The 24885-nt window shown below is 31.6% G+C and overlaps 1 protein-coding gene across 3 annotated transcripts in view; it reads left to right on the top strand.

Moving 5' to 3' along the window:
- Positions 1-4872: 4872 nt before the first annotated feature.
- The window catches only part of LOC140447807 (uncharacterized), a 44606-nt gene continuing 24593 nt past the window's right edge, over positions 4873-24885 (top strand). For 2 of the 3 annotated variants that reach the window (XM_072540676.1, XM_072540675.1), the window contains exon 1: positions 4892-5357. In XM_072540676.1, coding sequence (XP_072396777.1) covers positions 5120-5357 — 238 coding nt within the window. In that variant the 5' untranslated portion in view covers positions 4892-5119. Of the gene's footprint in view, positions 5851-24885 lie in introns of all 3 variants that reach the window. The other variant, XR_011951637.1, reaches the window with a different exon arrangement.

The following is a 24885-nucleotide window of genomic DNA, read 5'->3' as shown; positions in this document are numbered from 1 at the left end:
CTTCTTCTTAAAGTTCCATCTCCTATCGGAGGTTGGATATCATAACAGCTATGGTCACTTTGTTGGTCAGTCTGAAAAGTTGTAGTGAACTACAGTTAAACCATTCTCTAAGGTTCTTCAGCCAGGAGATGCGTCTTCTTCCTATGCTTCTTCTTCCTTGGATCCTTGCATAATAATTCTCAGCAGGTCATATTTTTCTCCTCTGGTTATGTGACCCAAATATTCTAGTTTTCTTCTTTTTATGCTGTTCATAATTTCTAACTAATTATTTAGACGTCCTAGTATCTGAGCATTGGTAATCCTTTGAACCCACTGAATTTTAAATATTCTTCTGTAACACCACATTTCGAACGCTTCTATTTTTCTTATGTGTTGTTTCTTCAATGTCCAAGCTTCCATTCCGTATAGTAAGATAGAAAATATGTAACATCTTAGAGCCCTCAATCTGAGATGCAACTGAAGGTCTCTGTTGGTAAGCATTGTCTTCATTTTCACAAATGCTTGCCTTGCCGTTTCAATTCGGACTTTGATTTCTCTGCTTTGGTCATTTTTGTCATCAACCCAGGTTCCCAGATATTTATATGTCTCTACTTTTTCTATTTGGGTTTCCTCTATCATTAATCTTTCATTTCCATGTTGCGTTTTTGAGTCAATCATAAATTTAGTTTTTCTCTTTTTTATTTTTAGTCCGTATCTAATGCAATAATCGTTAATTCTATTTACCAATTCTTGTAGCGATTCCAGGGTGTCTGCCATTATAACGGTGTCATCAGCGAATCTTATGTTATTTACTATTCTTCCGTTTACAGAGATTCCATCACCCAGATCCGCTATTGCTTCCTGGAATATGGCTTCACTGTACACGTTAAACAGTAATGGTGACAGAACACAGCCCTGTCTTACTCCTCTCTTTATATCTATATTTTCGGACTTTTGTTCTTCTATCTTTATATTGGCTTTTGATTCCAATACAGATTGATAATGATTCGTAAGTCTCGTCTGTCTATATCTTTGTTTCTCAGTACTTTTATTAGTTTTTCATGTAGGACCCTGTCGAATGCCTTCTCGAAGTCGATGAAACAGGAATAAATATCTAGGTTCATATCTAAGCATCTTTGAGAGAGGACATTAAAAGCAAACAATGCCTCTCTCGTTCCCAGTCCCTTGCGGAACCCAAACTGAGTATCATCCATAAAACTACTTGGGAACTATAATTAATGAGTCGTGGGACAATACCCAAGAGGTTAAATGTCGCATCGGAAAGGCAAAAAGTGCATTCTTGAGTTCTTTGTTCAAGAGCCATGACCTCACCCTAGAAACAAAAATAAGGCTCCTTAAATGTAATGTGTACTCAGTGCTTCTGTACGGAGTAGAAACGTGGACAATGAAGGCGGAAACTCTATCAAAACTTATATTTTGGTTGTGTAGAATTTCAAGAAGTGAAATGTTCTCCTATGTCGTCTAACCCTAATGACCTTCTTCCCCTTTCCGCTGATTTTTTTTTTGATTGATGGTACGATGACTAGCTATCCGGAGGCTGACTTTTAGGATATGTGCGAGAAACATTTTGAACCGGTGTACATGTCCAAAGGAAACAAAAGGAAGACCTTATTTGGACAAGCACATCCTATAATTTTCTCGCACATCCAATATTCAAAACACACAGACGAACCATTAAAGAAAGTCATAAGGCTGGAAGGTAGATACTTTTTATTTATTCACAATTATAGTGCTTTATTATAAAAGTCATATAAAAATCAGTATCTACTTATATAAGTTGTTTGTTGTTTTTCATAATATAAACAGGATCTGGAATTGTGAAATTTAATGATCTTTTATCAGCCTTGTTAAGAACATGGTTACATACTGAGTAATATTTATGTTGTGGTTTTAGGTACAACTGAAATAGATAATGTGCAGCCAGTTGCCATTAATAATCCAACTGATGACAAACATAGTACTATACCTGATACTTTGATGGAAGAGTTTCTGGTAACTGGTAATTTTATTTATTGCTCCTACAACTCTATTATGCATTCAACTAATCACTAATAAGCATTAACATATCTACTTTGAATGTTTGTATATTACTTGGTCATTAAATATATTTTTATATTTCAGATGTTGATGTTGATATTCAGGAAGTGTCTACTTCACATAGGCCCCATACTCCACAATGCTTCACCCCATATGCACAATCAGCTGCCACACAAACTCTCTCAAAGTTATCTGGTGGTACACCAAGAAAAAGCAAAATGAGGTTGAAAATAAAAACTTTACATGCAAATGTAAAAAAAGCATGTACCTCCTCCAAAAAGTAGGAAGATGATAAATCTTATTTAAGTAAATTTTTTCAAATGTGTGACAAATTATTAAACAAACCCCTAGCACAAATAGTGAAAGCTCAAGCAATTTTAAAAACTAAACCTCCAAAAAGTAGAAGGTATTCTGATGAATATAAACTATTTGCATTAACACTATATTATTGGGCCCAAGAGCCTATGCTTTTATGGAAAGAATATTGTGTTTGCCCTCAAAACGAAGTCTTCAAAAAATTACTGAAAATTTGATCTGTAAACCTGGTTTGAATAATGACCAAATATTTGATGCCCTAAAGTTAAAAGTGAACACAATGTTAGATCAGGACAAGTACTGTAGTATTTGTATTGATGAAATGTCTATTAAAAGTAATTTATTTTTTGACACAGGTCTTGATGAGATTGTTGGTCTATATGATATAGGAAATGGGTAAAAGAAATCAATAATTGCCTAAAATGTACTTGTGATAATGGTTCGAAGCTTATATTCAAATTGGAAACAACAACTAGCATATTTCTTTGTAAACACTACCTTTGAAGCAAATCACCTTCTTCCTATTATAAAAGAATGTATTTCTAAACTATTTCAATCAAGTTTATATGTGAATTGTCTTGTTACTGATATGGGATCGAATTTTCTAACATTGAGTAAATTACTGGGGATTTCTACAATTAACTAAGAATTTGATGTCAATGGACAAAAAATTGTTTATATATTTGATGTATGTCATTTAATTAAAGCCACTAGAAATAACTTAATTAATAATGTTTTTTATTTTGATGACAAAAAAACATCTTGGTCATTTATAGAAACTTTTTATCAAGAAGATAAAAAGCAGTTTTATAAGTGTGCACCAAAACTAACACACTCCCATATATATCCTACATCTTTTGAAAAAATGCGAGTAAAACTAGCATCTCAAATTTTAAGTAACACTGTTGCAAGTTCTATGTATACACATAATACTATGATTAAGATTATGTTAGTCATAGTATCATGTGTATATAGATATTAATATTAATTGATAATAGTGATAAATAAAAAATATCTAAATAGACTTTGTTTATCAACTACAACATTTCTTGAATTTAAATTATATATTTATTGTTTGTTTGTATAAATATTTTCTAAGTCTCACGCACAAGGGGTGGTACTTTTATGGTAGCTCTGCTTCAGTGATTTTTCATGTTTATTTAGTATTCAGTATGCTTATTTCTTATAAATCAATATTATAATGGAAGCTTCCTAAATAACCATTATTAGTATTAATTACAATAAATTTCTATTATTATTGTGTGTTATTACAACTTTTTACCCTTTCGTACCATAAATTTGATATATCCTGGCGAATTGAATTTAGTACAGTATAACCAGAAGTTTCAGAGACTCCAGATGTACAGAAAGAAATCGAAGGGGTATACAGTCATTCTAGTCGCAGCTGCAGAGTTTCTACGCGCAGCGAAAATATCGTGGTGTTGGAGGTTAATAGATATTCACATTCAAGAAATTTCTCAAAAGGAAACAAAAAAAGTCAGCAACTTAAAACATAGTTAATAGAAATTTCAAAAGTATAATTCTGTATTGATAAGTAAAAAATCGGTTGCCTGTAAAGTCGGTTTTACGGGCGAAGATTTTACGTGACAACGTCTTTTTCTCGGTAGAATATTTATTGATATGAATATTATTAAATTGCACAATAGGAACAAGGAATTGAATGAAAATAAGAATTGCACAAATTTTAACTATAGAAATATATTTTGTTTACTAAAACATTGTACATGTAAACTTAAACTTAACTAATTTCTATTTGAGTGATTTTGTTGAGGATAGGACGATGATAGGAGAAATAGCATCGCACCAGCGGACCGATCATGTTTGAGTGGGAGAGAGACGCAAGGCATTCGCCGGTCCGGCGGGCCTCTCTCTCGTTCGGTGACTCATCGTAACAGACGTGAGCGGGCGTTACACTTTTTCATGAGTGACTCCGAGCCACAACCTAATTTAAGACGTTGTCACGTCAAAACGTCTTGAGTCAAAAATATAGATTTTGAGCTTATTAACCTTAAAAAAACGATAAAAAGTATTATATAGAAATCGACTGCTTTTCATCTCCATTTTGAAATTAACTCTCAAATTCAATCGCTTTTTATCTGTCCTTTAACGTACTTACCTACTAAAATACTTTTAGTAAGTTAATTTGTTTGTTAAAAAAAACGATATTTTTAACTTAGGACCTTTTTAATTAATAACGGGAGACTACTACCTTTTTAATTAATTATCAGTACATAATTGATATACCTATAAGTTATATTAAATTTTACAGAAAAAATACAATTCATACAAAACAGATTCTACTTTAAAAAATGATTACTTCGTTTCTCAGTGTAACTATAATTTGACTACAGTTTTAAACGACTTCCTTATTACTTTTCTTCGTGTACTAAGTAGTTTAACCATACTATAAAAAAGAATTTAACTTTCTTTATCAAAGATCAAAGAATATAGACGCTTATTAACTATATATATTATAGACTAATAAGCGTCTATATTCTTTGATATTATCATCGAGTTAGAAGATTCTAACTCGATGGATATTATTTATCTATGAGTTTAACTGTCACTGTCACTCCGAAATTTCTGTCCTCCCAACATCAAAGCAAATCAAAGATCAAAGGTTCCGACTTCGACTTTCCCATTCCCACAAAGCTTTTGCTTGCTTCTGGTCTGGTTGGGATGGAGTATTCTGTGCTCCAAATTATTATTGAATTACATCCATGAAATCAAAATCAAGTTTAGCTAAATGGAAGTAATAAAACAAGAAATTAGTGAGGACACGTGTGAAGTAAAAATAGAGAATAATGGATTGGATGAAGCTCTTTTGGATAGCTTTAAATATGAAATTAAGGTAGAACCCAATTTAGAAAATATAGATTATACTTCTGATTGTTTAGCTTTGAAGGAATTTCCAGTAAAGACTGAAGTAGAACAAGATGGAAAGATACTTATCTGTTTTAAAGAAAAACAAAAAACCAAAGAAGGTAAGCACACACCTACCTATATTTCAATGTTTTCCCCAATTTTCATAAAATACAATGTAGACATAAGTAGTGCTGTTTACCTCTTCAAGATCTCTTGGATTTTAATCATGGTTACTAGATGCTTACTAAAAATGGGAATACATAAAATGCATTCTGCAATGTTTATTTTACTTCACCTTCATGAAAAACATTACAGTATAAAGTGTGAAACTTAATATTTTTCCACATGTCTTACATTTACCACAGGGATACTGTTAAAATAAAAAAGACATTTTCTTTTCCACCACGAGCTGCTTTACTTTCATCCCACATCATGCAATATACCGAAGAGTCGAAGGAATCATAAATTGTAAAGTTAAAAGTCCATGATTTCCTCTTATAAAAGCTGATGCTGTTTTTAAAGCTGATATGTTGGATTATCTTATTATTTTTTTGCTCTGGATTTAGTACATCTTTGAGCCTAGCAATAATAAATCACAAGTGTCTGTACCAGGTAATTTAAAGGATATGTTAAATTGATTTTTAAATACATCATTAAACCCAAGAATGTTCTTTGTGCTCCATAATCATATTTACTTATTATACTCATTTATTTACTGCATATAACTAAACAAAATTGAAAAAAACAAAACTCAATTTGGTTTACAATATATGGTGCAAGGCACTGTCTACAGATGGTGCTGTAATGTTAGCAAAGCTCACAGAGCGCCCATTTTATTTTAAGCCCTCTGCCTCTAAATAAAATGTGACATGATACTTTTAGAATGTTCTTATCTTTGTTATTTTTTGAATAAGTAAGTGTATAGTACCAAAAGTGCAGTATAACTACAGTATCATCCCAATATTGACAAAAACATGTTATATTTGTAAACATAATAATTTATTGAATTATTATAACATATATTATTTAAATTTAATGCTAATCCACAGTAAAGCCTACTGAGATTGAAATATTTGTTGAGCAACAAAATTGTCCAACAAGTCCAAGGAAGGTTTAAAAGGCAACAAAATATGTTTGTAAGGAAAATAGTGGAAGCAATATCAATATTATTTTCTCATACAAATAGTTCATTATACTCAGTGAACTAGATTTTCTGTCTGATCCATTCTATTCTTTTGTGATCTGTCTTTTTTGTGCATGCATTGTCTCCATTGACCTTTGAGTGTGTCAGCTGTATGTCATAATTGAAAGTATACATTGATTGAATGCTCTTTTCTTCTTTATTTAAATATTAGAGTATTTTTACCAAAAGATGCTCAGCCAATTACATTCTTATATTGATTTCTGGGAGTAAGGAACCAGATTTGTGTATTAATTGTCCCAGGTATACATCTACTTTTTTAAGTGCAGTATTGTTAATTATTACATCTTGGACATCACTAGCTCATTGTAGGTGGTTTTTGTTTTTGCCAAGATCATTTTTATTTTTGCAGTTCTGCAGTAGGGATATGCAATATACATTGATGATTGAAAAACATCGATGTTGAACACTCAATGGTCGATGTTTTGCCATCGATATTTAGGTATTTACTAACATTGTTACCATGTTAAATAAAAACATCAAACACCATTTAAGTATAGATTACTGCTTTCACTGGCTAGTAATTTAAATAATGACACACTTATTGAAGTTTCAAGGTAAATCCCAGAAACAGAACAGGATAAAAGGAAAGCTGCTATCAAAACTTACTACAAGATATTAATAAGTAGACTTCGGCAAATATGCATATTGCATATTTTGCATATTGTGCATATTTTATGCAAATATTTCATATTTTGGCATATTTGTATAAAAGTTTGCATAAAGTGCATAAAAGTTCAGATTTTTATACTGTATTTGAAAATTTTTAAACATACCAATTTATTTCAATTCTTGTATAAAATTTTGTAGTCATTTTAATCAAGAAATGATCTAAGTACGTAATCTCTACAGGTACAAAACATTTAAAATTTCAAAGAAGATCAATTTAAGTAGCCCTCAACATTCTTAGAAAGTCTCGGTCACTGAGGCATTCAGTTATTGGATAATCGCTAAGGGTTCGCTCATTTGCATTTTATGATCTAATCCCCAAATCTATCTACAATTTATTGTATCTTAACAGCAGGTAAACGGCTAATAGTTTTGTTCCTAATTTAGGGATTTTCCAAAATCTCCCAGTTTATTGAATTAGGTACCTAAACATTTCTAATTTGATGCTCAGATTTGTAAATCATTTTTGTTTTGATATTCAAAGCGTAAACACTCGTTGTGCGTAACAAAAAGGAAGATTGTGATTTTATAATGCCTAAAACAACCAGTGCTTCAACCTGGATTAAACCTTATAAAGAGCTGTCTATGAATATGGGAAAAATCTACTGTTCAGTCTGTGGCAAAATTGTAAGTATCTAATATTTTCTATTAAATATCTAATATTTCATACATACAGGGTGTTTCCAAATGACACTTACAACGTTTGACTGTAGATACTTCGCGAAAAATTGAACAAAACGATATAGTTAATGAGGGGTCAAACTTATTTACTTTTCGAGATACAGGGTGTTAAAATTAAAAAAAATTAAATTCTTTTAGTTAATAACAACAATAACTTTAAAACCAATAAACGTATTTACTTGAAATTTAGTACTCGTAGGTTGTTTTTAAATGAAAAATAGCTTCCTTTAGTGAGAAAAAATTGTCCATGGTACAATACAATGGTGTGTATTTAGAAAAATTTTTCACCTTTACTTTTTTTATGAAGTCAGCTATTCTAAAACACAATTATTTTTATTGTAATTGAATTAACAACAAAAAAAATTTTGTTGAATTTTAAAATAAGTTATATGATGTTATGATGTACTAATGGTTAGTAACAAAAACTAATTTGTGGATTAATACTGCATTTAAAACACTTAGCGAGTGTTTTTTTTCCAAACCAGTTATTTGATTAACCAAAAACACCTTGTATATTTTTATATTTTAAAGGTTGGGTTAAAATAAAGGTTTTTATTTTTATTTATAGATAGCCTGTGAGAAGAAATTTCAGATAGACCAACATGTGAGAACTGCTTCACACATTGCAAAAAAAGGAAAAATAGGAGGAAAACATCAAACTTCAATGGCTAAATGTTTCCAATCTACTTCAAAAAAATTAGATGAGCAAGAAACTTTTAATGAAGACTTGTGTCGCGCATTAGTGTCTGCAAACATACCGCTTTCAAAATTAGCAAATGTAAATTTTAGTTCGTTTCTAAAAAAATATTGCAAACTTAATGTTCCAAGTGATCGGTCTCTAAGAAGAAATAATGTGAACGGGCTATACTCGTCGGTGTTAATTAATATTAAGGAAGAAATTGCAGATAATTATTTTTACATATCTGTAGACGAAACCACTGATTCCTCAGGAAAGTATATTGCTCATTTATTGATTGGTGTTCTTAAAGAAGATACCTTACCAAAATCTCATCTTATTTCATGCCAGCAACTTGAGAAAACAAATGCTTTAACAATTTCGCGTTTTATACAAGAAACATTAGCAACTTTTTTTCTTCCGACAACTATTCCTTCTAATAAATTACTGCTTATTTTATCGGATGCTGCTCCTTATATGGTGAAAGCAGGACAAAATTTAAAAATATTTTTCCCAGATTTAATACATGTTACTTGTGTAGCGCATGGATTAAACAGAGTTGCAGAGGAAATACGAAAAAAGTTTCCTCTTGTAAATACCATGATATCCAGTGTCAAAAAAGTATTTCTTAAATCTCCTATAAGAATTCAACTTTATAAAGAAATGCTACCTAACATTCCTCTTCCACCACAACCTATTTTAACGCGATGGGGAACATGGTTAGAAGCAGCTAATTTTTATGCAGATCATTTTGTTAAAATAAAGAACATAATTGATACGTTAACAGATGAAAGTTCCCAATCTCTTTTGGATTCTAAACAAACTTTTCAGAGTAACTTGCTTCAACAAGAACTTTCATTTATAAAATCAAATTTTAGTTTTGTTCAAAAAACAATTACTCAGTTAGAATCACCAAAACTGTCATTGTTCGAAAGTACAGCATTAATAAAAGAATTTGCGTCATGTTGTCGGAACGTTAGAGGTAATATTGGAAAAGATATTTTAAAAAAATTTGAAGCTACTATGGAAAAAAATAAAGGTTACCATATTCTTTCTGAAGTAGTCAGTGTTCTAGCTGGAAATATTTCGGAAACAATTAATTTAGAACCAAATGTTTTGGTTAGTTTGAAAAATGCTCCCGTTACATCAGTTGATGTTGAACGAAGTTTTTCCATATATAAATATATGTACTCAGACAGAAGCCACAAGTTTTTGTTAGAAAATTTTGAACACCACTTGGTCATTTATTGTTACCATAATTCTAAATAAGTTTATTCATACTTAAAAATGATGTAGTTACTTAAAATAAATGTAAATCTTAATGAATAGTAGGAAATATTTAGTTATGTCCACTTTTTTTTTTAAATAAAATTGTTACTATTTTACGATTTTTGACGTGACAACGTCTTAAATTAGGTTGTGGCTCGGAGTCATTTAAGAAAAAGTGTAACGCCCGCTCACGTCTGTTACAGTGAGTCGCCAAACGAGAGAGAGGCCCGCCGAACCGGCGAATGCCTTGCGTCTCTCTCCCACTCAAACATGATCGGTCCGCTGCGCGCGGCACTAGAGAATTAGGCGCGTTGAATCGCTAAAGTTGAAAATCGTTGAAAGTATCGTCAGCTGTGTCTGTAGTGAAAATGTGGAGTGCTTAGATTCGTCATTTACAACAACTACAACAATAAAGGTAAATAATTGTACACTAATATTTCATTATCGTAAACTATGATTGATTGATTAATTGTTAGATTGACACAAAAGTTGAGAAACTGAGTTTATAGGTTATGTCATACTATTGACAAATGTTGATAGTGTTAAGTAAATTATTAGTTTAAATCACTCTGCAATCAATCGTAATTCAGTCGATTGAGAAGAAACAGCGCGTATTTCTAGTCAAACATTTAAAATAACAAATTATAACTTCTAACCTGTCAAAACAGGGCGACCAAACAAACAACTAAACCGACCAATCACCACGCGCGGAGTTAGAATTTAACTGTGTTTAGCAAGAATTTCAAATTCCAATTTTAGTAAATGTTTTAATTTTCAACTTTACCATTTACATTTACAAATTTTAATTAATTTCAAATTTATTTAGCAAAAATTTGAACCTTCGATCTGAATAAGTGTTTTGATTTTCAAATTGATTCTTTAAAATTAAAAATATTAAAATATATATAATCAGAAGTGAACGTCACATAACATTATCTGTACTTATTATTATTTAATATGTAGGCAAATACATGTGACCATACTTGGTAGACACAATTGGAAATAGTAATTTTTTATAACTGAAAAAAATAAATATATAAAATACTGGTAGCAAACAATAACTTCAATGATCGATATCTCCGCAACTAATTGATATATCGAAAAAAATTTCAAATAAATTTTGTAGAAAATAATAAGATCAATAATATAATATAAAATAAATCATCCAGGAGCTAGTATGCAAGACATTGGAATGCTACTATGGCAAGGACTCGGTCCGTACGTTCACAACAGCCAGTACGTGCCACCGTTCGTGCAAGTTGATTCTAGTATACCGATTCTTCTGTGTGGTGATTTTAACAAAAACGCAAAGTCAGACAACTCGTTTCTAAATTTCATGAAATGTACGTATAATCTTGATTGCGTATCAAACGTTTCTAAGTCAACTACGTTAAAAGGAACGACCATCGACTTGACTTTCGCAAGACACATTACAGCAGAAACACTTCCTTTCATTTCATATTTCTCCTATCATCGTCCTATCCTCAACAAAATCACTCAAATAGAAATTAGTTAAGTTTAAGTTTACATGTACAATGTTTTAGTAAACAAAATATATTTCTATAGTTAAAATTTGTGCAATTCTTATTTTCATTCAATTCCTTGTTCCTATTGTGCAATTTAATAATATTCATATCAATAAATATTCTACCGAGAAAAAGACGTTGTCACGTAAAATCTTCGCCCGTAAAACCGACTTTACAGGCAACCGATTTTTTTTTATTTATTTGTAAGCATATTTTGTAAAATATTTGCATATTTTCGGGTAAACACGTGCATATTTATGCGCATATTTTCTACATTTTTATTTGCATATTTGCCGAAGTCTATTAATAAGCATTATTGTGGCTTATAATTATAATAATATATAATAATATATTACTTATTTGTTTGTTTTTCTAATAATTTGGTTGTCTTTAACCCTTAAACGGCTAGCGTTACCATATCGTAACGGTAGACAACCTCATTTTAGAAGTGGCAACACAGCTTTTGGTTCCATCGGAATGCGTTGGTTATTTGTCAACACGCTTTTAGTATATGAATGAACACATTGTTGGGTACAACGTCAACGTAAAATCTTTTTGGCAGTTTTATTCAAATTTTAAAAATTGTGGTAACAGTTACGAGCTTCCAAAGATGGACATCCGTCTAGAGTAAGTATTACTAAAACTTCTTTTTTGAATTGTTATGAAAAATACTTACAAAAGAGTATTTATAGATAGTTATTCTTCAGTTCTAGACCAAATTTTGTTATGAAAGTATTTCAAGTTCTATAATGTAACCTCAGAAATATTGGCGTTACCGTATGGTAACGCTAGCTGGTTTAGGGAGACAAAAAATATTGTACGTGTATAAATGTCTTGCGTGTTGAGTATGTGGTATATATGCGATCAGAAAAGCTAGGACTCTTGTTTATGCATTAATAATTGTCTAGTATATTCATTTGTTACTTTTAGGCGTGGGTTTACGCTGGAAGAAGCATTGCAAATGATTTATGAAGAAGACCTGGACGTTCATGAAATATTCATCGAGCCTCCTGATGCGAATGTCCTTACCGATGAGGATTCTGGTGATGAAGATGGTGGCGGATTTCTAGATAATTTAAGCGGTCGACAGTTGACACCAGGAGCTGAAATCGTCCCTCCTCGTGCTGTCAGAGCTTTTATCGATGTACCTGAATCGGAGCCAGTGTCAAATATCGTCCGCCCTGGGTCAGAAAAAATATCCTGGATTGAAGGTGACTTTGAACGTGTGAGCAGGTATTTTCCTAAACCAGATTATAGTAAATATAGTGATATGGACTATTTAGATATATTCGAGATGTTTGTTGATAGCGAAATAATTGAACTACTTGTGACCGAATCAAGAAAATACGCACTTTTCTGCAATAAACCGGAAGAAGAACCGGAAGAAATGAAATGTGTAATTGGGATTATGATTGTTACAGGATATAATGAGTTACCTGGAAGGGACTTTTACTGGGATTCCAAACAAGATATGAAAAATATTTTAGTCACTGAATCTATGAGAAGAGATCGGTTTCGCCAAATTTTAAAATATTTGCACTGCGCCGACAACACACAGCCTGTACATGGTGACAAAATGTGGAAGCTACGCCCACTGATGGGCCTTTTGAAACGCCGCTTTATTGACAACTGGATACCTGAACAGAACTTGAATTACGATGAGGCTATGATCAAATACTTTGGGAAGCATTCATGTAAACAGTTTATTCGGGGTAAGCCCATCAGATTTGGGTATAAAATGTGGTGCCTAAACTCTGCTTCTGGTTATTTGGTGAACTTTGATATATATCAAGGAAAAAACCCAAAGTCAAACACTAGTTACGAAAGCAATTTTGGAAAATGTGCTGCTCCTCTACTTTGCATGATAGATGAATTTTCGGATGATATAAAAAAGCTCCCGTTCACATTTTACTTCGACAATCTCTTCACAAGATTTAATTTGTTATATTCCTTGAAACAAAGAGGGTATGATGGTACGGGAACTATGAGGGAAAATAGAATTCCTACAAGTTGTGAGTTACCTAAAAAAAGTATTATTTCGAAATCGAAAAAAAGAGGAGACACGATATCTGTCATCGACAAAGAAGATGCAATAATATTAGTCAAGTGGATGGATAATAATGTAGTGACAGTAGCATCTACATGTCATGGCGTCAATCCAGTCACTCAAGTAAAACGCTACTCTCGAGCCGAAAAAAAAATTATTCAAGTACCACAACCTTATCTGATTTCTGAATATAATCGATTTATGGGAGGCACTGACTTCATGGACCAGCAGATATCCAGATACAGGATTTCAATTCGTAGAAAGAAGTGGTGGTGGTCAATTTTTACTTGGCTACTAGAAGCTGCTATAGTCAATGCTTGGTGTATATACAAGAAGTGTAAACATCAAACACAGCTTACCCAACTAGAATTCAGACGAGAGATTGCTCAAGCCTATCTGATAAAATATGGCATGGCTTCAAAAGGTGCTGGAAGACCTGCGGCTGCTAAATCAAGTTTATCTTTTAATAGGGTTTCGGATAACTTGAGATATGACAGAACAGACCATTTTTTGATAAACATCCCCAATAATAAGAGGCGTCGATGTGCTGGAGAAGGTTGTAGCTCAAGTATTCGTACTATGTGTGTCAAATGTGATGTAGGATTATGTCTAGAGTGCAATATAATGTTTCACAAAGTGATAATTTTCTTGTCCAAAAATTTTTTGTATACCCTAACCGGCTAGCATTACCAAAACGTAACGACTATTTTTTTTTAAAATTACATATATTTTGAGAAAAATACTTGTACCAATATGTTTAATAAAGTGTTTTGACCAATATTTATGATTTTTCCTTTCCTTTTTTGCAAAAAATAAATTTCGCCGTTGAAGGGTTAAGATATCTATCATGAGATAATTTTTAATTGTTTAATATTAGGTTATATTAGGCATTTGTTGTTGCTCTTAGTTCAGTTTGCTGAATATATTTTCTAGGGTTACAGTAAAGAGCTTTGGGGATATTGCGTCTCCTTATTGGACGCCTGTGGTAGTGGGAAATTCTGGGAGTGTTTTCATATGCTTGTGCTTTTCTATACAGTGTGTTTCACAACGAGCTTACACTATCTATATATCAGAATCTACTTACATGATATTTATGAAAATTGGTTTATTGAGATTACGAATTAGTTTTTTTTGAATTATTCATATTTTTTCAAAAATTTTGATGGTAGAGACAAAATTTTTAAAGTCACCAACAATCAATATTAAGGATCTACCGGAAAACATCCCCATTCAAATTTTATATGGAAAAGTCGTTAATACAAAGTAGGTACATACGTTGAAACGACTCGTAGACAAAGCTGTGTTTCTTCCTCAGAGGGTAACCGATGCATACAAACCGCATTTAGACCAGTTCAGTAGCAGAAAATATAGGGGTACAAAGGTCAAGTGGACGCAGGAAAGACGCATTCACTAGCATCTTTTGTAATAACTGAAAATTAAAAGAATAGAAGGCGAGAGACAAAAAGAAGAGGGCGAGCGATTTTTTTTTAATATTGTAATTTGTTTGTCGTAAAGTGACTTTTTTAAAATGTCTTTGAATAACATCGAAAATATCATCAAACAATCAGACTGTGTTGTAATGGCCATTAAAAAATTACGAAAAATTTTATTTGACAACTTTACAATTCGAGATGTGAAATTATGGTTACAACGTTTGAGGAAACATATTAGGGCATGTAATACGGCAATTCGTAGTAGACAGCAAAATAATTTATTGACTGCGGTTTTAAGAAAATTAGAAACTAACGTGGGACATTTAAAACGTTTTAGAAAATTAATTTTAAATAGGCATGTTGGGATGGGACTTAATTTAAGCTTAAGTCAGAGGGTTAAATGGGAAAATGTGCTGAAAAAAAAGTTACGAAAGTTGGTTTATTTCTTACATTTAGTATGTCTAAATCATAATAAACTCCAGTAATGGCTCACCTCTTTCATTGGTGTTTGTACTACCCCAAGTCAGATTGTACACATTCGCATTACAGCCAATAATCAATTACAGTCCATTTTTTGTGCAATCTCTCAATAGCTGTCCCAACTCTCTTGATGGTGGTTGTTCGGGATCATCATACGGGATGTACGCTGATTCCAGAATTATCTTCATCTTAACCGTCGGTAAATCTCTGAAGGAGAAATTCGTCAATGGAAGCATTTTATTATGTCGTGTGATTATTATGCAATAATAAATGGATCGTTTTATTGTCATTTTCAAATGTTTCCATAAAATAAACAATATTGTTTACTATTTAATCCACATTGCAATAAAATAACTAGTTTAATGCCATAAGCTTTTCACCTGGCATCCTGGCACCTGTCAGATTCGTCAATAATTACATGAAATAATGTTCGAAACATTATATGACGGTATAATTAATGCCGCACTGAATGAAGGCTCTGAAAAGAATCATCAAGGAAATTGGGAAAGGATATCAAGCAGACCTGGAATATTGTTTAGGCAAGGTTAAAGGGGCGATAAGGCATACATTGGATTTAGTCATGACCGCCGAACATTTTCAAGAGAATGTCATGTCAGAATTCGAAGACAACTGTCGGGAGATAGTAAGGAATTTTAATGGGAAAGTAGCAGTAAACAGGACTGGATACCAAGATGTGGTGAATTAGGACACAATCAAACAAGCTGCAGATGCATAGACTGCACGCTGAGGATCTGTGTGATATACGCAACGTTGCTGTGGGATCAGTGTCAGAACAGGTTGCCAGAGGCTATCCACAGGGGAGTTCTATCTCCTCTCTTGTGGAATCTGGACATGGATAAGCTGATAGCTACACTGAGCAAAGACAGGCATCATACTAGACGCACTCATGGGAAAATGCGTAGTTTAAAACCAGATATGATACATTATATTAAAAAAAGAGGTTAGTCTTTGTATGTGGGTATATTTTATTTTATAAAAACCCTTAAAAGGGCAACATTACAAGCACGAACGTTTTCGGAACAACTGTTCCATCATCAGGTTAAAATACAGGTTACCATGCCTGAGCCACCAAAATATTTGGGTAAAAACCATTTAAAATGAAAAATGTTACCAAAGATTGTACATGATGTTGATAATATTATATGATGTTTAATATTTTAATTAGATTTTACTTCAGGTAACATACACCCATGCTTAAGTGAGTTCCAGTGATCACGGATACACTCATGCTTAAGTGAGTTCCAGTTCACTCGAACTCACTTAAGCATGGGTGTATGTTACCTGAAGTAAAATCTAATTAAAATATTAAACATCATATAATATTATCAACATCATGTATACTTTTTCCATTGTCAATTTGCCAAGCGTCGGCTTTTGAGGTTCTTTGATGTCGATGCCGACCATTGGCGTGGAAATTAAGAAAAGGGATCAGTTATCAAACGCATATTTCAAGAAAAATCATATAATTTTTATTAATTTTTACATAATTATATTCAGGAAAATTTCTCAATTTTTGGGCAGAAATTGTTTAAACAATTTTTTAAACAAATTCAAAATATCACCTTTTGTGCTCCAAAAAATATTTTTTAGGTTTTTGGGTGACTCTAAATAAGATCTATGTCATTTTTCTCAAAAGTTAATAGTTTTGGAGATATAAGCGATTTAAAATCCGAAAAATGCGATACCTAATATGCATTTTCGAGGCTTGAAAAATATGTAAATGAGTATTTTTGAGATTCAAGAGTATCTAAACTAAAGTATCAACATTGATTTTGGTGAGAAATCGGAGCAATATTTTCCGTAGCAGAAAAAGGTGATCTTTTGAATTTGAATTGTTTCCGGCAAAAATGTCCGGCACCCTTCAACCTTCGATTTGTTTAAACGGGGCATTTTTGAATAGGACTCTTCAAAGGACAGAATCAGTTTTTTTTTTTCAAATGGGAGCGGGCTCACAACACCGAATAAATAACAAATTAATTCTTTCAAATTAAAGCTTGTTAATTTTAGTGATTTATAAGAATATTGGACTTATTATTTAGTTTTTACATAAACCATAATATTTTTTTACAATTATCTGTAAATAATGGCTCATTCTGTCAGAAAATTTTAAAACATTGTCTATCCAGCAATTAAGATAGTCAACTGAAATTTAATTTTTAAACACGGCCTACTGTTAATGCACAAACAGGGTGAATCTTCAATATTTTGCTTCGAGTTAGAGATATCTGAAAAAGTTATTTGGAAAAGATGTTCCAAATATTATTTTAACCCCACATAACAAAGTTTTATGTCAAAATTCGCACTTTTACTTTTTTCATTAATTGAAGAGCTTATTTCCAGTGTCTTAAATCCAAAATTTCGATTTTTTAAATTTTCTTTTTTTAAACTTTATAGATTTCTTCAAGTCTAGAATAAAGTTATATGTACCAAAACAACTTCTTATTTACCATTTAAAAGTGCATATGAAAATTGTAAAATTGTATAATTTGTATGTTAAATTTGTATGAAAATCTGTAATTTCATGGATTTCATTATATGGATGTAAGACACTTTGGAAATAAGCTCTTCAATTGTAGTCAGGATTCTAAAACGGACAGTTGGCTGTCCCGAGATGCATCTTTAGACAGCCAATTGTAGATTTAGGATCGAGATTACAAATAATACTGAAAAACTAAAATTGCGAATTTTGTCATGAAATTTGGTATGTGCGTTTACAATAAGTGGAACAACTTTTCCAAATAAGTTTTTCCGATTTCTCTAACGCGAAGCAAAATATCGAAAATTTACCCTGTTTGTGGATTCGCAGTAAGCCGCGTTTAAAATTTAAATTTCAGATGACTATCTTAAAAAAATGTGCACTAACAACATGTATGACTGTGCAAAATGTCAAATCTGTATGTATTTTAGTAGCTGATATATAGAGTTGTCTTCATCTTAAATGCGACACACTGTATAATAATGAATACTACTGTTCAAGATGCATCGCGATAGCTGTAAAGAAATTAATTAGAAGGACTGAAAAGAATCGTCAGTGTGCCTGTAAAATTGTAAACTGTTCGCTGAATAACGTCTTTTGCAGCAGTGTCAATCCTACCCAATTTTTTATTTGGTCGCTTTCGTTTTAAGGAATGATCTGTAACTGTGCCTAATTTAATAATTGTATATATCGTCTTATTCCAGATTTTTTTAATATATGAATTCTCGAAACAATTGCATTATCAGCCATCCCAATATTTTCTTTTTTCAAACACTCATACATATTTAAAACTATTCTTTGGGATTGTACGTGCAAATCTTTATTTTTTAATTCAGAGCTGTCATTAACATAATTGTCATTATTTATTGATAACACAGAAGTTGATGCATCTTAAAAAATGCCATCCTAGAAAAATATAATATTAGTTATAACTTATATTACCTATACCTTATAAGCCTCCGCCTCTGCAATAGGAAATATTTTAGTGTATCGCATAGCCAGACAACAGGTGTTCATTAGAATTTATGGCTTTGCGCTTCGCGCTGTTGCCATAATGCATGAGTTTAAAATTAGTGAATATAACCTTAATACCATTATTAATATATCTGCAATTTTTCATGTTTCCAGGTAAGGTATAAAATCAATGAAATTTGGAAAAAAATAATACAATTCTTGAAACCGTTTTTGAGAACTTGGATTCTTAAAAGTTGTCTGATTTCTTAAAAGTCGATCATTATATCTATAAAAGTATTACCGCTAAATTCACCAACAGGGCAACGTCGAACGTTCAAATTCTCTCCAGACTACAATGTTGCCAATATTCGAAAATTACTTAGAATATAAGTAATATATACAAAGTTCACGGTTGCTTTAATTCATTAGTGAAGAGTCCATGTAAATATTAGTACCTAGTTAATTAATTTATATATATATTTTTGAGAATAAGTTCATATTATTTTTTAAGAGTGTCGTTCGTTGACTAGCAATTGAATAATAACGAATAGAGAATAGAGAATATTTTTTAAATATAACCTTAGGAATTTTAGGAAATATGTCTGACAACCTTGATTTGAAAGGCGGTCTCTTTGATACCAGAATAAGACATGTTTATGTTGGAAAATTATTAGTGGATGTACTATACAATCTTTGGTAACATTTTTCATTTTAAAGGGTTTTTACCCAAATATTTTGGTGGCTCAGGCATGGTAACCTGTATTTTAACCTGATGATGGAACAGTTGTTCCGAAAACGTTCGTGCTTGTAATGTTGCCCTTTTAAGGGTTTTTATAAAATAAAATATACCCACATACAAAGACTAACCTCTTTTGTTATACGTGGTATACAGCCAGCTACAGGAATTATTTTCCTTGTGGATTTTACATTATATTAGACTTACGGCACTGGCAAAACCAACAATTAGTGGTAGGTGGCCAAAGGCGAAGAAAAAAATTCCATTCTCAAACTAAGAAACATGCAAAGACTTGCTTGCCTCAGAATCATAGGGGCTATATGCTATAAATAAAATTTCGGATATCAAATGGATGATGGTTTTTGACCATATGGTACCCAGATATAGCCCTAAAGTACCTTTCCAAGTCGTATACTGATATGGGTTCCAGGTCAACGAGGAACATTTGCCAAAGAAAGAGATAATGCACTTAGTAGAAGAGTATGAGTTACTAAATACTGCGATCCAGAGCTGGCCGTAAGAGTGTCAAAAAGCATCGTCCGCAATCGGAAAAAACCCTGGATCCGAAGGCAACATGACTCTTACGGGGAAGATGTACCCGGTCAAACACAGAGGGCGGTCATGGTCAAACAGTACTTCTGATAACAAGCAGGAATTAGCTCAGAGCCAAAACCGGTCTCTTTACTGGGCATGCGCCAGTCAAGGGACACCTGCATACAATGGGACTGTTTCATGGAGACTTAAGCTTCAAACTGTGTAGCAGAAAATCTGAAATAGTCAACCATATTTTGCATGACAGCGAGATATTAGATCGCAAGCGGCAAACACTGTTTGGATACAAACAAGGGACTCCAAAAATATATGGTACTCATCGACTAGATCTGTATAAGCTGGTACAGGGTTTCAGAATCGTGGAATGGGTATTATGAAAGAATGGAAGATGTACAATAAGCCGATTGGCTGCAGTACCACCGGTTTATAATAGACGGCTTCCAAAAAAAAAAAATGTCTTATGTCAGATGAAAATGCTAAAAATAATCTTTTACCAACTGACCTCAAGCTATAATAGTCTAAGATCAAACTACAAAATGGTAATTAATTTTTTAACAATATTTCGTTCATTTATTTTTTAAATAAAATACACTGCTCATGACATATATGAATATTTTTTATACCATATTAAAACTAATTTTTTTTAAGATGGTGATATAATAAGGTTGCTTGAGAAAAAATTATCGCAAATTAGGGATATATATATATATATATATATATATATATATATATATATATATATATATATATATATATATATATATATATATATTTAAGGTGATTATTTCGACCAAAAAACAATTTATAAATATGTTGGAAATATCGGGTATGTGGTCTATATTACATAAAAATCTTTGTTTTTTCTAAAGCTCAATATTTCGCCATTTATTTAATAGCTTCATCGGGAGTAACTGTAAAAAACAAACATTTCAAAAACACTGACGTACACTTAAATTTACAATACTTACAGAAATTAAAAGATTATACACATAAATAAAATTGAATATTAAAATAACATTGTTGATGAAACTGTACATTTAATAAAATGCATGTTAAAATTTAAAATATCTTTGAGCACGTTCGTTAACAATAAATAAGATGGAACAAGTAAAAATTATTTAAAAATGCAAAAAATAACAATGTAAGAAAACATTAGAGGAATAGTATTTCTTTAATTAATCATTAAGGCTAGTTAGTATGATTAATCATTAAGGTGAGTGTAGTTTTAAATTTTGTTTAATATATTGCAATATATGTTGCTTAATTGCCCCGTGTCTGTTTTATAATTTAAAGTTTGTTTATTTTTGTTAATGTGGTACATCTCCAAAAATAACCTACTTTTGTAATTTTCAGTCTGTGCCAAAATACGAGCATTGTTGTAGTCTAACAGATGACCGGTGTTTTTGTAGTGCTCAACAACTGCGCAAGAATTTTTTCCTAAGCGGCCATCACTTTTATGCTGTGTGATACGTTGTTTTAGCCACTGCGATGTATGGCCAATGTAGCTTTTTTCACATCCTAGACACGGTATTTCATATACCACATTACTCCTATATAAGGTTGGTACTGGGTCTTTAATTTTAGAAAAAAGTTGTTTGCTATTTATGGTATTGTATTTAGCTATATTAATATTGGAAACATCTTTAAATATGGATACGACAGACTGAGTTAGACCGTTAATAAAGGGGAGTTTTTTGTATTTGATTGACTCATTGTTAGAGTCAAGGACAGGACCATCATAGCAATTACTGCTGTAAATGAGTTTTTTTAAAATATGTTTAGGATAGCCGTTGTTTAGAAAAATTTTGTATAATATGTCCAGATGTAAAAATTTTTTTTAGCAGATGTAGAAAATATCATTGATGAGGTGACAGTTGAATCCAAGGATCTACTTAAAGTACAAGTAACAAATGAAGTAACTAATTATCTACACAATTCAACATCTAAACCCCCCACAACATTAAACAAAACGTTTAAATATGTTCAAAAATATTTGAAGTTGCATTCAGACATATATATTTTACAATCTGACAAAGGTGGATGTACGGTAGCTATGAACAAACAGGATTATATCGACAAAACATTAACGTTGTTAAACGACAGATCGACATATATTCCTTTGGACAAAGACCCTACTACAGTGATACAGAAAAAATATAATGACTTAATAAAAACATTAAAAAACCAACATCAACTTACTGAACAATTTGCAAAAAAGTTAACAATCTATGACTCATGTTCTCCTAAACTTTATTGTTTGCCTAAAATCCATAAATTGGACGTTCCTCTCAGGCCTATTGTAAGTTCTTTAAAGTCCACTACGTACAACATTTCTAAATTTCTTGCTGATATATTAAATGATGCCTTTGAATATCGTAATAATTATAATTCTAAGGACACATTTACCTTTGTCGATGCTGTTAGGGGAAAGCGGTTACCAAAAGATTATGTTTTGATTTCTTTGGATGTGGTTTCTTTATTTACAAACATTCCATTAAATATGGTCACGGACATTATAGAATCAAATTGGAACCTTATAAAAGACTACACGACATTATCTAAAGGTAATTTTTTACTAATTCTCAGGTTCATTTTTAATAACACTTATTTCAGTTTCAATGAAAAATTTTACTCCCAAATTTTTGGAACACCTATGGGTTCCCCGATTAGTCCCATCCTTGCTACTATTGTAACTGATCATCTCTTAGACAATGTGATCACACAATTACCTTTCGAATTACCATTTATATATAAATATGTGGATGACATCATATGTGCAGTTCCATCTTATCACATCAATACCACATTAAACATTTTTAATTCATTTAATGAACATCTTCAGTTCACAATTGAAACCGAGACAGATCTTAGTATACCATTTTTAGACACAAAGGTAATAAGAACAAATGACAATATTCTGACATTGGATTGGTACCAAAAGCCAACAGCATCGGGAAGGTATATGAATTACTTTTCAAACCACACCACTCTTCAAAAATATAATACAGTATTGGGTATGAAAAACAGGGTAATGTCCATTGTTGATGATAATTTGTTACAAAAAAATCTGGACATATTTTACAAAATTTTTCTAAACAACGGCTATCCTAAACATATTTTAAAAAAACTCATTTACAGCAGTAATTTCTATGATGGTCCTGTCCTTGACTCTAACAATGAGTCAATCAAATACAAAAAACTCCCCTTTATTAACGGTCTAACTCAGTCTGTCGTATCCATATTTAAAGATGTTTCAAATATTAATATAGCTAAATACAATACCATAAATAGCAAACAACTTTTTTCTAAAATTAAAGACCCAGTACAACCTTATATAGGAGTAATGTGGTATATGAAATACCGTGTCTAGGATGTGAAAAAAGCTACATTGGCCATACATCGCAGTGGCTAAAACAACGTATCACACAGCATAAAGGTGATTGCCGCTTAGGAAAAAATTCTTGCGCGGTCATCTGTTAGACTACAACAATGCTCGTATTTTGGCACAGACTGAAAATTACAAAAGTAGGTTATTTTGGGAGATGTACCACATTAACTTTAACTTTAAATTATAAAACAGACACGGGGCAATTAAGCAACATATATTGCAATATATTAAACAAAATTTAAAACTACACTCACCTTAATGATTAATCATACTAACTAGCCTTAATGATTAATTAAAGAAATACTATTCCTCTAATGTTTTCTTACATTGTTATTTTTTGCATTTTGAAATAATTTTTACTTGTTCCATCTTATTTACTGTTAACGAACGTGCTCAAAGATATTTTAAATTTTAACATGCATTTTATTAAATGTACAGTTTCATCAACAATAATGTTATTTTAATATTCAATTTTATTTATGTGTATAATCTTTTAATTTCTGTAAGTATTGTAAATCTAAGTGTACGTCAGTGTTTTTGAAATGTTTGTTTTTTACAGTTACTCCCGATGAAGCTATTAAATAAATGGCGAAATATTGAGCTTTAGAAAAAACAAAGATTTTTATTTAATATAGACCACATACCCGATATTTCCAACATATATATATATATATATATATATATATATATATATATATATATATATATATATATATATATATATATATATATAGAGGAATAGATTATCAAAGATAAAGTAAAATAGCGTTAGTGTGCAACGACACTGGTTAAACAAGTAATAATATGTATATTATTAACACAATCTGTGGAGGCAACTGTGACACTAGCAATGTCAAACAATGGCGTTGCGCACTAGTTCTCTTTTACTTTGTTTTTGATACAATTACCATGCAACCATATTTTTTTAGACAACCTTATATCATCATATTTAAAAAAAATAGCTTTAATTTTATATAAAAAATATATGACTAGCGTATTTTATTTAAACAATAAATGAACGAAATTTTTGTTCACAAATGAATTACCATTAATTGAATAAGCACTATTTGCGGTCACTTTTTGACTGGCAACCTATTATCAATGTATTCTCCTATTTTTCATCATCATTAACTTGTATGCGTCCACACAGATGGACAGACATTCTTTCCATCTGTCTCTGTCTTGTGGGGCTTGCATCCACTTACTGTTAACACGCTTCAGGGCGTCAGTCCATCTGGTTGGTAGGCGTTTCTGCTCCATAAATATATGTAAAAATGTGAGTTTGATTAACTACGTCATGAACGTAGGGATCTTGCAGTGGGATCTTGGACTATAAGGAATAGAATAGAATTTAGGAGTAAGCTTAATAATTTCCACGTATAACTTTTGCTGTAGCAACAATGATTGTGATGTGATGATTGATGTTAAAGATCATATATTATCTCATTTGATCGCTGTGACTCACTTATATATTTTACTGATTTCCAAAGACTTGCTTAAACAAAGGTGCATTACTTACGCATCCACAAGACAGGAAC

The sequence above is a fragment of the Diabrotica undecimpunctata genome, chromosome 8 (assembly GCF_040954645.1).
Source record: "Diabrotica undecimpunctata isolate CICGRU chromosome 8, icDiaUnde3, whole genome shotgun sequence".
Taxonomy (NCBI): domain Eukaryota; kingdom Metazoa; phylum Arthropoda; class Insecta; order Coleoptera; family Chrysomelidae; genus Diabrotica; species Diabrotica undecimpunctata.
The sequence above is the reverse complement of the archived record's forward strand: the minus strand, read 5'-3'. Positions and strand labels throughout refer to the sequence as shown.